Source organism: Lissotriton vulgaris, chromosome 5 (genome assembly GCF_964263255.1).
Source record: "Lissotriton vulgaris chromosome 5, aLisVul1.2, whole genome shotgun sequence".
Lineage (NCBI taxonomy): Eukaryota > Metazoa > Chordata > Amphibia > Caudata > Salamandridae > Lissotriton > Lissotriton vulgaris.
The window spans coordinates 5,670,540-5,687,654 of NC_141693.1; the positions used below are offsets into that span (position 1 = coordinate 5,670,540).

Genomic DNA, 17,115 nt, shown 5'->3' on the forward strand with positions numbered 1-17,115 from the left:
ATGGAACCATCCCTGGTCTCATTAATGAGACAATTTAATGTTGGGGCTAGGGCCAGGGTGCGATTCGGGGCAGGGGGTGACTGCATAGATTCTTTTAGTGTCGGAAGAGGAGTAAGGCAGGGCTGTGACCTGGCACCCTTTCTATTAACCTTGTTAATTAATAACTTGGACCGGGTTCTCAGGGATGAGTGCCAGGACCTCCCGGCAGTAGGGAAGTGCACACTTCCTGTGCTCATGTATGCGGATGACGCTGTGCTTATGGCCAGCACCCCGAATAGCCTCCAGAAGGAATTATCTAGTTTTGTGAACTTTATGTTCAACTTGGGCCTTACAGTAAACACATCCAAAACATTCATTTTAAAATGGCATGTGGACACAGGCTGTTAATTTAAGAATTATCTAGTTTTGTGAACTTTATGTTCAACTTGGGCCTTACAGTAAACGCATCCAAAACATTCATTTTAAAATGGCATGTGGACACAGGCTGTTAATTTAAGGAGACTATTATTCCCTAAATCACTGGCAGCCATGGTTAATTTTAGTAAGAAATTGGGCAGCCGCCCTCCCTCAGAACTACTTCAAATTTACAAGGCTAAAAGTGTCGCAATAGCGACCTATGGAGAGGGTATTTGGGGACATGTAGATGTGACATCTCTTCAGAGGACCGAAAACAGATTTCTTGATACCTGCTTGCCATCCCGGTTAGTGTCTCAAGTTTCAATTGCCACTCGGAGTTAGGTATATCTTATATAGCGGATGTTATTGGCATCCAACCAATTCTCCTCTGGCATCATATCTGGACTTCAGAAAAGACCGTCTTAAATCGACAAATGATTATTGATTGCTGTGGGTTAGATGGGGTATTACATACAAGTTGGCTCGGTATGTCAAGGAATTCTTTTGCTGATTAGGACATCAAGAATATTTTGATAACCCTAATACCTTGACTAACATAAGTAGGAAAGTTCTCAAACTGGGATGTTTGCAGTATCTAGAAAACATTAGATTAAATAGAGAGATAATACAAATCTCTGTTCTAGCACACCAAAACATCCTGGCTACCTTTAAGATGCAGTCGTATTTAACTTTAGTATCCTCTGATTTTGAAAGATTTTTATTAACACGTTTCAGGATGGACATTGTCCACAGGTCGCTTAGTTTTCCAGATATTAACGATTGGTCTAGGTAGCTGTCTAGTTGCCCATGCGAGGATTTGTCAGGACAATTCACCATGCATGTTTTATTCTTCTGTAAATTTTATACAGTCCAGAGGAAAAGGTGAATTCTCCTGCTGCTTAGAACACTAGGCCTGCGACAATGCCGTCCTGCATGCATAGCCATGCCATCCCTTAGGGAAGAATTTGTAATTTTATCTGTTTCGTTGTTTTTAAAGCCTGTTTTTCAGTGCAGAAAATCTATTCTGGTGTAAGATTTTTTACTGTATAACTTATTCCATAATTTTTTTGTGGTTTCCTATCTTTCTGTAACAGGCGATTTTTTTGTTTTATAAATATGCTTTTATGATTATTTTATAATCGAATAAAGCTTAACTGACACTTCGCACTGCGATCTTGGTCTCACTGACGCCGCCACCGATCTGCTGCTCGCACTTCGACCTGAGGGCACCGCAGCACCCTACGCCTACCGACACCAGTGCCCCAGACTTCAACATACAGGAGTTTTTTGTGCAATGAGTGTGACTTCAAGGGCCCTGACGACTCCTGCACCGACCTCCGGAACAGACGCCTGTGGGACACCGTGCTTTCGGAAGCTCAACGAGAGGCCGCCGACGCCCTACATTTCTAAAAGGTATTGTTTGCAGGTCTTCCCAACACCGCAGCTGACCTGCAACGCCACGGTCAGCCAGAACTGGTCAGATTTGTTTGCTCACAACGCCATAATAGCCCCGGATGGAGCTATCGACATACTGCTTTTCAAGCATATTTTGATAACTGAAGATTGTTAAGTATTGTATTGTGGATTTTTATAGTTTTTGGTCTTGCCTTAAGTAGATAAAAATACTGGATATTTTTTTAAACTGGTGTGCTGTCCTTTTATAGTGCTTACACTGTATTACTGTTGGTTATGTGCAAATGCTTTACACTCTGCATCCAAGATAAGCCTGACTGCTCGTGCCAAGCTACCAAGGGGTTGAGCAGGGGTTATTTTAGGAGTAACTCCCATATCATGACTACAGTGGTGGGTACTGCCTGGCTTTGGCACATGCCCTAGCCTACCAAAAATCCCATTTCTAACACTGATGATAACCAGAGAAATCGAGAGTAGAAACACCATCAAGAACGTATTTTCAACAATGATACCTAAATGGACCTTGATACTCCAAAAAACATGCCATACCCCAGTCCATGTAGGTCTACAGTTTGCTCCTATTGTAAATATGTATCCTAAGCCAGAGACACCTTGTGAGTTTGGGGATTGGGTCTGTTCCCATCGATGCCAGGTTTGAGGCACTTCCTAGAGACGGGCCTTCTTACTGTGTACAAAATATTTGTGTTTTTCCACAAGGCCATAGCATGGCCACCTCTGTCCCTTGTATTGTGTATTGTGGTATACTTATATAGCGCAAACCTGTCACCACCAAGGGCATCCTGGCGCTTTGAACGATGATCCAGCAGATTCAGCAACTTAGCCTGTCCTAGGGAAAAGGTAGGTTTTTATCACCTTTCTGAAGGCTAAGAGATCCTCAAGACTCCTTAGGGATATTGGCAGGGAGTTCCAGAGTTTGGCCGCCGCTACTCTGAACGATCGGCCACCCATCCTCACTCTCTGGAAACGCGGCACTACAAGTAGCCTGGATGAAGAGGAGCGTAGAGCTCGGGATGGAAGGTCCCTTTGCAGCTGAAGAATGATTTTTGCAACAAAACACTTTATATGATGAGTGTTTAACTTAGATGTGATCTCTTGTTAAGCACAAGTTACAAGGGAACTCTTTGGCTTTCCGCAGGGCAGAATTTTAAGTGTCTTTTTTCCAAGACGATACACAAGCAAGTTATTCTCATACAAGCCGTCTCCTGGATCTTCAGTACAGTATTGCGGCCAACAGTCGTACTTCCACTGGGAATCGATTCGTGACCAGCTGTCTCTTTTATATGGAATGTGGCAACTTTCTTTTCTCTGATGCAGATTTTGATTCGTTGAGATCTACATCGCTGCACAGTACAATGAAAGCATGTCCAAATCCAGGAGTACATCCAAGGTGGAGTCTGTGCCCTTGTGCAAGGTACAATTCACAGGTGGTTTGTGGCAATACTCAAAACTGAAACCAATCTTCGAAGAATAACAACTCTTTCTTGCTGTTCCTGGGCACCAGTTAAGAGATTAAGGTAGAATCTTCCAGCATCTGAAATATCATTGGGGCTATTATGTAAAGAAGCTCTGTGGCAGGGATAGGGCCATATTTGCGAGTGGGAGGTACAATTGTATGCAGACGTCGCATGGCTTTCTAGCCAATTTACGTTAATGGGCTGTCCTCAAGAATGAAGGCACATAATTCCTTCTTCTGACAGACATGACAATCTTCTTCTACTGCCTCCCTTTGCAAACACTCAAGAAAGTGCCCAGACTGAAGGCCCACCCGCCTCTCCTGATGTACAATGTCAGGTCTACTGTGGTTAGCACAGGGAAGCCCCGCTCCTGGGGCAGCCAATGCGCTCTATAAGTCTTATTACCTTCACATAACTGAAGACAAGGTGACTAGAGGGAAAACTCATGAACAACAGAGCTGCCACCCACCTATAATGTTAGAAAATCAATTAGGTAACAGAACGGGCAGCTCCCTGCTGGTCATCAGAAGGGGTGGGAGGGGAGGAGGCAGATAGAAGAAGACAGCAGAACCAGAGAAAACAGATGGAGATTGTTAGAAAAAACAAACAGGATCATCCAATTAGCTTAACTGATGTTTGTTTTAAAAAACAGAAACACTTCTGCAGCAGAAAAATAGGACTTAACAACGCAGTGAATTGCATCAAAGTGCCAAACAGCTTAAGAATGTTAAAGCCAACATTAGCTATACTGGCTCGCAAAAGGACTACAGCAGAAATGTTACCCTCTCCCCAAGTGCCATCCTGTTTCCAGACTGCAGGACACTACTGCCCCATTCCCAGCCAGTGAAAACTTGCAATACATGTTTGTGAGGAGCAGAAGTGGTATCACAACCTCAACACATTTCAACTGGCCAGCAGAAAGGGACCTTACAGTGTTTCTTAGAGTGTGGTAGGCTACACTACTGTCTCCACACTAGTTCTGATAAGGGACAAAATACCCCTCCCCACATTTAAAGGTAACAGAGTAAAGCCGTAAACTCCATGCTGTGTACTTGAGCTGCAGGAAGTGACACACAATTGACTCAAAGGATGGTGGGGGTGACATTCACTGACATATTCCATGTGAGCAGCAGTAAGCTAGGACGTAGGCTCCACAAATTTCCAGTGAGCAGCAGGAAGTGAGCTTATACACAGGCCTGAGAAGCAGAGGCCATTAATACTACAGCCTGCAGACATTTAAAAAGGAAGTCTTACCTGCCACTACAGGAAGAGGCATCACAGCCTCAAAATATTCTTAGCAGCAGGGAAAAGACGTCACAGCCTGTACATGTTTCCAGTGAGCTTCAGGAAGTGACATCCCTGCCTTTAGACACTTCCCCATCAGTGTCAGAAGTGACATCACAGTTTCCCTAAAAGTTCTAAGCTCCAACCTCCTCCTCCATATTAGGAATACCCCCTCCTCCCTTCCTCAAACCCAAGAATAAAAACTGTACATTACAAAAAGCGTAACAAACTGTGTCAAAGAAAAAAGCCTCCCTCCAGTGGAAGGCAGCATCCAGTACAGGGGCTAGATGTGTAGAAGCTATATACAAAATTATTTTTATATTACAAATGTCGAGTAAGGCAAAACCAGTCAGTACAGAGCCTCCTCTCCAGCCAATGATCTCTGCCCACGCTTTGCGGGCAGTGGTAGTGTGACTTGGCGACAGAGGACTGTTCACTTCGGCTCCTTGGTGGGAGCGTAGTACAACTCCAAGGGCTTCGTCACCTTCCAGTACTTCTCGTTCACGAGCTCAAGCGTCAGCGAACCGTTCAGCGTCTGCACGTCACCCCAGGGCAGGAAGAAGAGAGGAAGACAAACAAGTCAACATTAGAGCACGATGTCAGAGTCCTACTTCTGATCATTCACCTGTGTGAACCATGAACCTCCATTGCCCATATACTAACTATTCTCTTGCTGAATATGCAGGCTCATCGCCTCTTCTTCCTAAGCTGTGCTGCCATGAGGATGAGGGCCCTCGACACTCTTCTCATTTGTGGAATGCTGGGACCCACACAGCCTCATTTGGGACGAATGGACAGGGCACACATGTGGCTCTCCCACACAACATTGGCCTGGATTGACCCTTCCTACAAAGGTCACCATCACGTGTAGAGACAGAGGGCAAGTAAAGTCACGCCAAAGACTTTCCTGATCGCTGCAGAGGTGTGCGATGGGCACTCACCCTCCTGCACCGCAGCCGGATGAGGGTATGGAATAACGTTCCCCCAGTTGTCACACATGTGTTAAGTTATGCATATTTGTAGAACGCACGATCACCTGGGAGGGTAACCTGGTGAGGAGCAGTTGAGAGTCTAGGCACACCTTGGACCTAATGGGACTACTCCAAAAGCCAGGTATTCCGCATGAGAAGTCAGCTCCTATGTGTAGTGGCGGATCGTTCCGTGCAGTAGGAGCGATGTAGGAGAAGGCTTGACCGCCAGTTCTGGTTTTCCGCATGTGTGGAATTTGTGCAAGTAGGAGTCCAGAAGAACAGAGTTGTGTGGAACGTTTGTGAAAGGAAAGAGATTGTTGAGGTATGCTCAGCCAGTGTTATGTAGTGTTGCCTAGAAAGTGTGGGTGAGGAGGTGGAATTGCGCATGTTTGTGAATGGGGAGCCAGTGGTGCTTCTTTAGGTGTGGTGTGGTGGGAGTGCGATGGGGGAGGCCAAGAGTGATTCTGGCCGTCGAGTTCCAAATGGTCTGCAGTCTTCTGGCGAGTGTTTTGCTGCTCCCAGCATAAAAGGCGTACCCAGTTATTCTCCCTACTCTCTCTGTTGCCTGAAGTGGTTACTGGGGTATGTGCCATCTGGCTGCTGCCTTCAGGCTTTGCAGTGTCCTTAATCTATGCCTCTTTGATGGTGTGCATTATGAAAGCAGCACACCCTGCAGAGATTTAAACATAATGTATATATTCCTTTTCCTCCTTCCTCAACAGGTACACAGACTCCTAACCGACCCCCCATAGCTGTGATTTAGAAGGGGATCCTGCCTCTTTCTTTCATGGCTTTCATGATGCGTACATACTCCAAACTGCCTCCTTCCCCTTTATGGTGATTTAAAGCTATATTCCACATAAGTCATGCACTGTGACCAACTGTAATGTTTTTGGGGAACATTCTGAACCATCCTTGGTGGTAGAAGTACCCTTAAGTGCCATTGCGGTGGTGATATGCGGTTCTGAGTGCTACATTCCATGAACTGTTCCCTATGACAGTGTTCTGAGCTTACAATATGTGTCCTTCCTGGTGGCAGAAGTTCCCTGAATTGCTCAATTGTGGTGGTGACAAGCAGCTCAGAGAGTACATACCGTGAATTGTCCCGCTGCTGTGGTGATGTAAATCGTGTACTGCTTCTCGCTGACATCCTCAAGGCTGATGCCGTCGCTATCGCCCCCTTTTTGCTGCTGCTCCTCTAAAGCAATGCGCAGTGCCAGGTACTTGGACAGGTGGTCCACCGTTGCATTTGCTGTGGTCTTCACATATCTACGGGTAAAGAGACAGTCGTCACCCAAGAGCAGGGAACAAGTGTGCACCCTTTCCATGCGCCTTTCCCCCAGAGAGTACACAAAGTTCAGTGTGGGGCGAAGCGTTCAACCTATGTTAAGGGTCACACACTAGGCAGAGAATGAGTTTTCCATGAAAACATTATTTTAAAAGTCCTGCACTCATACTAGTATGGGCACAGACTTTAAACACCAGCATGAACTAATCAACCCCCTGGTCTTCCTTGGCTCTCGGTCCACCAGACCCTGAAGGACCAGTTTAACCACTACTGTACTGGCGAACTATTCACAAGGACTCCCCTAGCTACCACAGTGATGGTGAAATGAGCCTATGACAACCTTAGCTGCTGCAGTACTGGTGAATTAGGAGGTCCCCATCCACCCTTTCCAGTCCCACCCCTGCCAAGTCTCAGGCACATTGGTGAATCAGAAGGACTCTCCCCGACCCCATCTGCAGGCCTTTGGACCCGCCTGGTCTCTGTAATATTGGCGGATCAGCCTGGCCGTCATCATCTCTGGAGTGTTGGTGAATCGGTCAACTACTCTGTCTTTGGAATGTTAGTAAATCAACATGTCTCTCTTGGTCTCCGATGGGTTGTTGAATTAGCCTGACCCCCAATGGTCTCTGTAGTGCAGGTGAAGTTGCCTGCAAGCCCATCCACCCCAAGGTCTCTCGAATGCTAGTGGACCAAACAGGCCCTCTTCCCAATACCAGTCTCCATCGTGTAATTGGATCAGCCTGGCCCCACCAAACAATGATCCCTTTTCACTCTGAAGTGACTGAATCGCTACCTGACTGCCAGACTAGCCAGCGGGATGCTTCAGTTACCTGGTCTGAGAGTATTCATCCTGTTCCACCAGCACAGGGTGGGGGCAAAAGACAAGCTCGATCTCGCTGTTGGATTCAGGGCTCAGCAGCTCAGGGCTGGCTTCCCCCTCGTGCGAGCGGTCTGGGTCGGGACAGGACTCGTCAGAGGCTTTGGAGCGCTTGCGGCTGGGGCCAGCTTCATGAGTACTGTGCACAGACGGGTTGCTGACGTGAGACCGGCTGTCGCAGTTGTCCTCTCCACCACTGAAGGTAGTGTTATCAGACTCATGCTGGGGCTTCCTGACCCGCTGTGCCCTGCAAAGGAACAGAAAAAGAGGAAGCTCTTTCAATTAAGTAACCATGGCAAATAGAAGGGTAGAGGTGTAGGGCAGTGGTTCTCTAACTTCAGATTTCTGGAATTATTACTGGAATTCGGGGACCCCCACAGAGTCATTACTTGAACCTGGGGACCCCCACTGAATTATTATTGGAACCCGGGGACTCCCACTAAATCGTTACTGGAAGCCGGGGACCCTGGCCAAAGTACTGCAGATGATTTGAACCGCACAATACACAAAGATGCATTCACAAGCAAATACACAAATGATAATCTGGAAACATATATAAATGATTTTTTTTAAATCTATTTTCATAGAAAGGTTGAAGCTTTTCTAAATTTAATTGAGGCCACTTGTCGTCCATACTGTATTCTGTTTGATGCCCCTGCACCGCACCCACAAATCAATCAGAGGATAATCATTTAATTTTTAGTCTCCAATTTCGAATGACTTCACATTTACAGTACATTTAAAACATTTCAATTGTACATTTTCCTTCTTCATTTATATACACTTTTTAAAATCTGCTACTATTATTTAGTTATCCAAGTAGTCGCGGACTCTCATGGGTCCCCGGACCGCAGTTCTGAAACCACTGGTGTAGGGCATTACAATTTTTATTTACTGGTCATTCTAGCAATGAAGACATACATTTAGGACGTCAACTAGAGGCATCAGTGCCCATAAACCAATATTCATGCACCAGGGATGAGGCTTGTACAAGTAGCTGGAGCCTCAGATGCTCACATTCCAGAGTGCAGGTGAGGTGTGCATTACAGCAAAGCTGCTATGTTTTTTTTTATAGCTGTACCGATATGAAATGAAATGAAATGAAATGAATGAGACTTATATAGCGCACGACTTACCCTGGGGCATCTCAGCGCTTGCTTAGGGAACCCGTCCTGGTATTCCCCTGTGAGATACCCTGGCAGGGTATCCACAAGGTGAAAGCCAGGCATCCCACCGCGAGGGGCCGTTGTGGAGATTAAGCAAGCTATTGCCCAGAGTCGCAGAGTGTGAACCCGTGAGTCGAGAAGGCACCGGAGCGAGAATTAACAAGTCCGTGGAATTTTTGAGCCCAAGACCCGCCGAGGCGGGGAATTGAACCCTGGTCCCGGGCCGAACTCAAGCTCCAGGTCTGCCGCCTCTAACCCCTGAGCCACACTTCTCCACCTGAAGGTGGTGTGAAAAGGAACACCAACAGATGCGTCAGAATTTCTGAAGCATCTGTCAATCCTTGTGCCATAGAGCGCTGTATTGTAAATACGGCACATCTATGGTGGTGCAAGGGTTTTTCACTCAGGTGCAGGGAAACTGACGCATCTATATAGATGCATCAGTTTCTTGTAAATCTGCCCCCCTATTTTCAATCCCTTTACATCAATATGTGCTATTCCCCTTTCTGTTTTTGATAAGACAATTTTCAAATAAAACACAGTTCGTGTCACTCTATTGCAGGCCGGATTTCACTTATTTTCTTTAAACAAGAAGCACATTTTAAAATCAAGAAATTAACAATTTATAGAAAAGAGACAAGACTCGTTTAGAAACATTTTTTATGGGGGAAAACAGATAGGAAAGAACGGCAGCGTAGCCAAAGGGGCTGCAGGCAAGAAAGGCTGGAAAACGACCACTGGTTATTTACAAAAAAGACCACCAGCAGTATCCCATCATGGTCCGCCACAGATACAGCAGCTCTTTTTTCAGCTTCTACCCACACTATTCTGGAGCACGGAGATCATTTTTTGGGCGTTTGTTTTGGTTCTATTTTTGCTTGTAAAACCCTTCATAATCTAAACAGGTTAACTTTTGTCTTTTAAGAATAAAAGACTTTTTTTTATATTTCCCAGACAGAAAAAGAGAATCCCTCTTCGTGGAGTGTTCTTCCGGGGCCAGGAAAAAGGTACAAACCGACCTTCACATCAGCTACAATTTTTAGCTGTTAAACACCCCTGAGCCCAAACTAGGTCCTTCAGTATTATATTAAAAAAATTACAAAACCACACCTTTAGCACGATTACAAAACAAAAAAATGTCCACAAGAAAATAAATAGTCCTCGACATCGGACTTGGGTAAGAAAAAACTACACACAAGTGTTCAAAAAGATGAATGTACTGGACTAGCACTCATGACGAGCAGACACAACAATGACACTAAAATGCTGTCTGGGGTGAAATGCGGTAAAAGTCCCTTTTCATTGTGACATGCAGTGCACCTTTCCTGTGGGCATCCTGCGTGGTTTCACATAAGGGCCCCAACCACTTTGCAGGAAGGGTGTCAACTCAATCAATAAATCAGGGAATTTGTAAAGCGTGCTACTCACCCGTTAGGGTCTCAAGGTGCTGGGGGTGGTTGCTACTGCTCGAACAGCCAGGTCTTGAGTTGCTTCCTGAAGGAGAGATGGTCCTGTGTTAGCCGGAGGTGGGTGGGGAGGGAGTTCCATGTCTTGGCTGCCAGGTAGGAGAAGGATCTTCCTCCGGCGGTGGCTTGGCGAATACGTGGGACGGTGGCATGGGCGAGGCTGCCGGAGCGGAGCTGGCAGGTTGGTGTGTAGAATACGAGGCGGTTGTTGAGGTACTTGGGGCCCGCGTTGTGGAGGGCCTTGTGTGCATGGGTGAAGAGTCGGAATGTGATCCTCTTGCTGACGGGGAGCCAGTGCAGATTCTTCAGATGGGCGGAGATGTGGCTGTGGCGGGGATGTCCATGATGAGTCGCGCAGAGGCGTTCTGTATGCGCTGAAGTCTTTTCTGGAGCTTGACTGTGGTTCCAGAGTAGAGGGTGTTCCCGTAGTCTAGGCGGCTGGTGACGAGGGCCTGGGTGACCGTCTTCCTGGCATACGCAGGGTGTTGAAACAGGATGATGAGACGGCGTTGACTTGCTTGGTCATCGTGAGAGAGGAGTCCAGGATGAAGCCCAGGTTGCGTGCGTGGTCAGTGTGTTTGGGGGCGGTGCCCAAGGCAGGTGGCCACCAGGAGTCGTTCCAGGCAGAGGGGGACGGACCCAGGATGAGGACTTCCGTCTTGTCTGAGTTCAGTTTCAGATGGCTGAGCTTCATCCATTCTGCGACGTCCTTCATTCCTTCCTGGAGGCTGGCTCTGGCGGTGTCCGGGTCGTTGGTGAGGGGGAGAATCAGCAGTGTGTTGTCACGTAGGAGATAATGTTGAGGTTGTGTTTGCATGCGATGGCCGCGAGGGGGGCTCATGTAGACGTTGAAGAATGTGAGGCTGAGCGACGATCCTTGTGGGACGCCGCAGAGGACTTCGGTAGCCGCGGACTGGAACGGGGGGAGGCGGACTCTCTGGGTTCTACCGGCGAGGAACGAGATGATCCATTCCACGGCTGCACCTTGGACTCCGGTGTCGCTGAGACGTTGTATTAGGGTGCGGTGGCATACCATGTCGAAGGCTGCTGAGAGATCCAGGAGTGCTGTGGTTTCCCCGTTGTCGAGCATGGACCTGATGTCGTCGGTGGATGCGATGAGGGCGGTCTCGGTGCTGTGGTTTGCCCGGAAACCGGACTGCGACGGGTCGAGGGATCCGTTTGTCTCGAGGAAGGCGGAGAGTTGTTTGTTGACAGTCTTCTCAATGACTTTGGCAGGAAACGGGAGGAGTGAGATGGGTCGAAAGTTCTTGAGGTCCGTGGGGTCCGCGGTGGATTTTTCAGGAGGGCGCTGAGTTCGGCATGCTTCCAGCTCTCCGGGAAGGTGGCCGATGTGAAGGAGCTGTTGATGACGTTGCGGAGTTGGGGTGCGATGATGGAGCCGGCTTGGTTAAAGACGTGGTGCGGGCATGGGTCGTTGGGGGAGCCGGAGTGGATGGTGCTCATCGTGCGGGCGGTGTCTTCGGTGTTGATCGGGTTCCAGGCGCAGAGGGTGGCGGTTGGGTGCGCTGGTTGGGTGCGTGGTCTGTGCGCCGAAGCCGTTGTGTATGTCGGTGATCTTGCGGTGAAAGAACGAGGCGAGTGCGTCGCAGAGGTCTTACAAGGGTGGGATGTCGTTGTTGCAGGCGTTGGGGTTGGAGAGCTCCTTAACGATGCTGAAGAGTTCCTTGCTGTTGTGGGTGTTGTTGTCCAGGCGCTGTTTGTAGGTGGTTCTCTTGGTGGTACGGATCAGTTGGTGGTGCTTGCGGGTGGCGTTCGAGGGCTGTCATGTTCTCTGTTGTCTGATCTTGCCCCAGGTTTTCTCCAGGGATCGCCAGGTTTTCTTGGGAGTTTATGAGGTAGTCGGTGAACCACGAGGCTTTCTTGCTCTGGGGTCTGCAGGGTGGTTTCTTCAGTGGTGCGAGTTCGTCGGCGCAGTCGGTGAGCCATTGTGCGAGGTTGCGGGCTGCTTCGTCGGGGTCTGTCGTGATGGTGGGCGGGTTCTGGCTGAGGGAGGTGGTGAGCTGGTCGGCGGTGATCTTGCTCCAGCTTCTGCGGCGGGGCTTGTTGCGGGTGGTGAGTCGTGGTTTTCTTGAAGGAGAAGTGGACGCAGCTGTGGTCTGTCCAGTGGAGTTCGGTTGAGTGGCTGAAGGAGATGTGCTTGCTGGAGGAGAAGATGGGGTCAAGCGTGCGGCCGGCATAGTGGGTGGGGGAGTTCATTAGTTGCTTAAGTCCGAGGCTGGCGAGGTTGTCAAGTAGGGCGGTGGTGTTGCTGTCATTGTTGTTCTCCAGGTGAAATTTGTGGTCTCCTAGGACGATGTAGTCTGAGGAGGCGAGGGTGTGCGGGCTTACGAAGTCTGCGATGGCTTCGCTGAATTGGGTGCGTGGTCCCGGGGGTCTGTAGGTAAGGGTGCTTCTGAGGGTGGTTCTGGGGTCAGTGTGTATCTGAAAGTGCAGGTGTTCAGCGGCTGTGAGGGTGTCTTCTGAGTTGGTCGTGATGCGGATGGTGTTTCTGTGGACGATGGCAATGCCTCGTCTGGTTGGCGCGATCCCTCCGGGTGATCTTGTAGCCGTCCGGGATGGCTATGGCGATGTCGGGGGCTGAGGAGGCGTTCATCCAGGTTTCTGTGAGGAACGCGACGTCTGGTGATGTTGTGTCGAGGAGGTTCCAGAGTTCGACTGCGTGCCTGTGGACGGAGCGGGTGTTGAGCAGGATGCTCTTAAGGTGATTCTTGTTGGTGGTAGGCTTGGCGTGTGCTGGCCCTGGTCGGATGCAAGTGAGTTTGCACTCTTGGCAGGTGAAGGGTCTGTGGGTGTGTCTCTGGGTGGCCAGGTAGCAGGTGGGGTTACGGGCGGTGTTGAGTGAGAGTAGGCTGGCGGCGTTGTATGTTCGTCGGGTCCGTTGACATCGGTGAGATCCATGGTACCTGGCGCTGGGTGCGGTCCAGGCGTGGACGGGCTTGCCTTTGGCGCGCCTTCGGCGTGCAATCAGCGCGCCCGCTGCGCGTATGTGCGGACTCTGCCATAAGTGGAGAGTGGGAGGGAGGGAGGAGCAGCTGGGAGGCGGGAGCGGGGTGGCGAAGGGGAGAGGTCCTAAGAGAGGGGGGGCGGGCCACAGGGGAGCAGCGGCAGGGAGCGGGGCGGAAAAGGCGGGAAAAACGGCAGAAAAACCAGACTCACTCAAACCGGGTCACCACACGGGGGGAGAACAGCATAACTGGCACAGAGAAACAAAAGAAAGGCACAGGGGTCACGACCTCAGGAGCGGCGGCGAGCGGTGGGAGCAGGGAGACTGGGTGAACTCGGCGGGTGGAGCGACCGTCTCTGACGAGGTCAGATCAGGTCACCTTAACTGCACATTATATGTCCATGTGCCATACTGATGCTGTGAAGTGTGTGCACAGTTCCAGATAGTAGGTCTGCAGGTGGTGGTGAGAGATTTTAGTCAGAAAGCATGAATATTTTACTGGGCATTAGTGAAGGGACCCCTGTTTGCACTCGGGTACAACAAGAACGTCGGTTAACTTAAAAGAATGACTACTTGGGAGCATATAGCCTTGAGGAAGTTGCGGGACAACACCCCAAAAGCGACAAAACACGTGTTGGCTATTCGGAGCAGATTCTGAAGCCTACATGAATAAATCTTGAAAAAGAGAACACAAGACATTTACATCTGTTTCACTGTGTGACACATTATTATTTTTTTGCTGTTGTGAACACTAGGAGACCATTTGTTGAATTTGGCGTGTGCTGGGGAGTTTATTACATTGTCAAAGAGAGCTGAGGCGTTGATCTGTGGAGGTTGGTGGTTCTCCATACCCCGCAGCACCGCCCGAAGTAATAGAGACATTTTGAACTCGCTGTGCGATTCTGCCTAGTGGCGCCGTATACCTATACCTAATACCACATATGAGAGCATTATACCAGCCTGTGGATATTTTGAAAGGCACCAAGAACAACATCTAAGATGGAGCACGTTCAATCACCCTTGTGACACAGTATGAAACCAATCAGAAGTTCAGAGCAAAAGGCCCTGGAGAGCGAGTCTCCACGAGGGTCTCAGATCAACCCGAGGATCGCCCGGGTGCAGGTGGAGGCGTCAACAAGGGATGAAAGGAAAATGGGATACACGATCGAAAACAATACCGGCAGTTAGAAGTTACCCATGGGATCTGAAAAGAGTACCGATGACTGTCTCGAGCCGGAGCACATGTCTCAACTAGACGTCAGAAAGAAAACAAACAATGGAGTTGTTGCACATGCGCATTACGAGCAAGAGGAGGAGTCACTGAACCGTGTGATTCAAAAGACTTCTTCAATGAAAAACAAATTGCACACATCCGGCTCAACACTAGATGGCCGGAGTATGCACAGCATGTGTACCTACAGCCACACATGCCTTGAACACAATTCTACAGAAGATGAAAAAATAAAAACAGATTGTTTGTGAGAACACTTTGCAGCTTCACACTCGTCAGCCATGGACACTATCACTGATACTGCCCACAGGGATGTGAAACTGCTGTCAACCAACACCTAGGACACTTAGTTTGTGGACTGGGACAACAACTTTTTATTTCAATGCTGTACACAAGGCAAGCAGACTCCTTTCCTCTATCTACAGTACCAATCTGCAGCACAAGACCATTGACTACCAGTTCACAGTGTCCAGTACTGATATATCAAGAATGAATCCTTTACTGATAAGGAAAGTCGCGTATGAGGCATACACACTTTTGAAAATCATATTTCTAATGAAATGATGCAAAGTATTCCCTGTTAGGATGGGTGCTGTAAGGAAATAGAGTGGGCTTCAAGCTCAACTTGCATCACTGACAGTCACCTGACCACGGTGGAAATGTCCATCTAACCCTGTGACAACTTTTATATTGCCACTGAAAACGTCCATTCCAACATGCCCAAGGATTAGTAAATAGTCAGAAATCCAGAGCCATTAGTGCTGTGCCAAGAATATGGGGTGCTCAGTCCCCCTCCTCACCTGTGCCGTGCCTGCATCTTCAATCCCTCCTCAATGCTGGTACTCAGGGCTTGCTGGTTGTGCAGCCGGCTCAGCTTAGCCAGCACCCGGTCCTGGTGGGCTTCGTACTCATCCCGGCTGGGGTAGATCTTTGAGATAAGTGCATCAAAGTTGGGGTCTGGCCGCAATGATCGTTTTGAAACAAGTTTCTTTCGGCAAGTAGGACACTCCTTGTTCCTGTGTGAGAGGCCCAAAGGTAGAAAGTTAATGAAGTCTTGGGGGAACAGTCGCAACCTGAACGATACACAACAGACAGTGTAAGGTACACAAAGTGGCTTCATTCCCAAAAAAGGATTTTATTTAGAAAAATGGGTATACAGTCTTTTCCATAAGAGAATTCAGCCATAGAAAGAAATAAAAGTCCAAGAAAGCCCAAAGGATAAACTATATCACAAGAGATTGCACACTGGGTAGCAACACATGGCCGCGTTTTTGTAGTGTCCCCCTCACCTTCACCTGTATTCCAACTGAAGTGTAGAGCAGGAATGATACAACTAAGGGAGCACTAGTGGTAGCCAGGTACCTTAAGCACCATCCTGGCTCACATCTTTGCGTTCACGAAATGCTCAGGGTAGTAATGACACGAGATGAGAAGCAGAAAGCAGCGCCTGGCAGCATCACTACCAGTGACAACCCCACCTTGCACCTAGAAGTGACTACGGGTGGGGAACTTTTAGTCTTGAGGACAAAACGCCAGGTTTAGGTCTTTGTGCCCGACCCAAACCCAACACAAGCCACACTGCTTACCCACCTCACATTTGTGGAATCCAAAGTGGGGCTCATTCCATGCAATTCTCCTCCCCTAGGTCAAACCAACTTCTTTGCAGGGAAGGAGTACAGACTTTTCTCTGCTGTTTCTTACCCGCTGCGCAGGGCGGTGACGATGCAGTCGGAGCAGAAGCGGTGCAGGCACTCTTTGGTGGTCATGGTGTTCTTCAGCATGTCCAAGCAGATAGGACACATGAGCTCACTGTGCAGACTCCGGGGAGACACTGCAATCTCGGTGCCGTCCATGATGGCCTCCTACAGACAAGAGACAATTATTTCAAGGCAAGACCATGCTCCCCCATGCACCATATCCCTCCCTCAGCCTGAGGACATGCGGCACAGTGACTGGCTCCCCTATTCACTGCACACTACCTGGGGTGTCCGGTGCAACTCATAGAGGCTCAGCTCCCAGGTCTTGCTAGCGCTCTGGGCAGTGGCGGGAGTGGCCATGATGGGGACGGCGGTTATTGAGACTGTGGAGGTAAAACACAAGTGAAGTGACTATGTGGCAATAATGAGGTTTATGCTGCACACTACAAAAAATCACCACGGTGACCCCAACCAACCTCAACTACAGGATCTCTTGCACTACTGACTCGAAGAAATAACATCACCTTCAGCACCTTGCATGCCACTTACAGAACCACAGCAATAACCTCAAATCCAGGACAAGGCACTCACTTCCACCAGGCCAGGTTTTTAACTCCCTTCCACCACTCGCATCTCAAGATCATTTTCAAGCCCCGAACTCACTTCTGTCTGCAGAATTCGCCAAAACCATAAATACCCAATTTTGTACTCCTACGTGTATTACATTAACACCCTATACTCAATACCCTGAAGCTTCCCCAACCTTGACCTTCAAACCTCCCTGCACCTCAGCATCTTACACCCCACAGCCTTTCAGGTCTCAGTTTCACTTCAAGGCCAATCTCCCACTGTTGAATCATACTGCCTTCAGAACCCAGACTGCTTC

At 48.8% G+C, this 17,115-nt stretch overlaps 1 protein-coding gene across 8 annotated transcripts in view; it reads right to left on the reverse strand.

Moving 5' to 3' along the window:
* Positions 1-3,904: 3,904 nt before the first annotated feature.
* The window catches only part of RING1 (ring finger protein 1), an 86,219-nt gene continuing 73,008 nt past the window's right edge, over positions 3,905-17,115 (reverse strand). For 4 of the 8 annotated variants that reach the window (XM_086920637.1, XM_086920635.1, XM_086920636.1 and 1 more), the window contains exons 2-7: positions 16,509-16,612; positions 16,234-16,394; positions 15,333-15,548; positions 7,658-7,951; positions 6,634-6,808; positions 3,905-5,103 (exon numbers count right to left, since the gene is read on the reverse strand). In XM_086920637.1, the coding sequence (XP_086776763.1) occupies positions 5,002-5,103; positions 6,634-6,808; positions 7,658-7,951; positions 15,333-15,548; positions 16,234-16,394; positions 16,509-16,589 (1,029 nt within the window). In that variant the 5' untranslated portion in view covers positions 16,590-16,612 and the 3' untranslated portion in view covers positions 3,905-5,001. The remainder of the gene's footprint in view (positions 5,104-6,633; positions 6,809-7,657; positions 7,952-15,332; positions 15,549-16,233; positions 16,395-16,508; positions 16,613-17,115) is intronic. The other 4 variants (XM_086920642.1, XM_086920643.1, XM_086920641.1 and 1 more) reach the window with 1 other exon arrangement.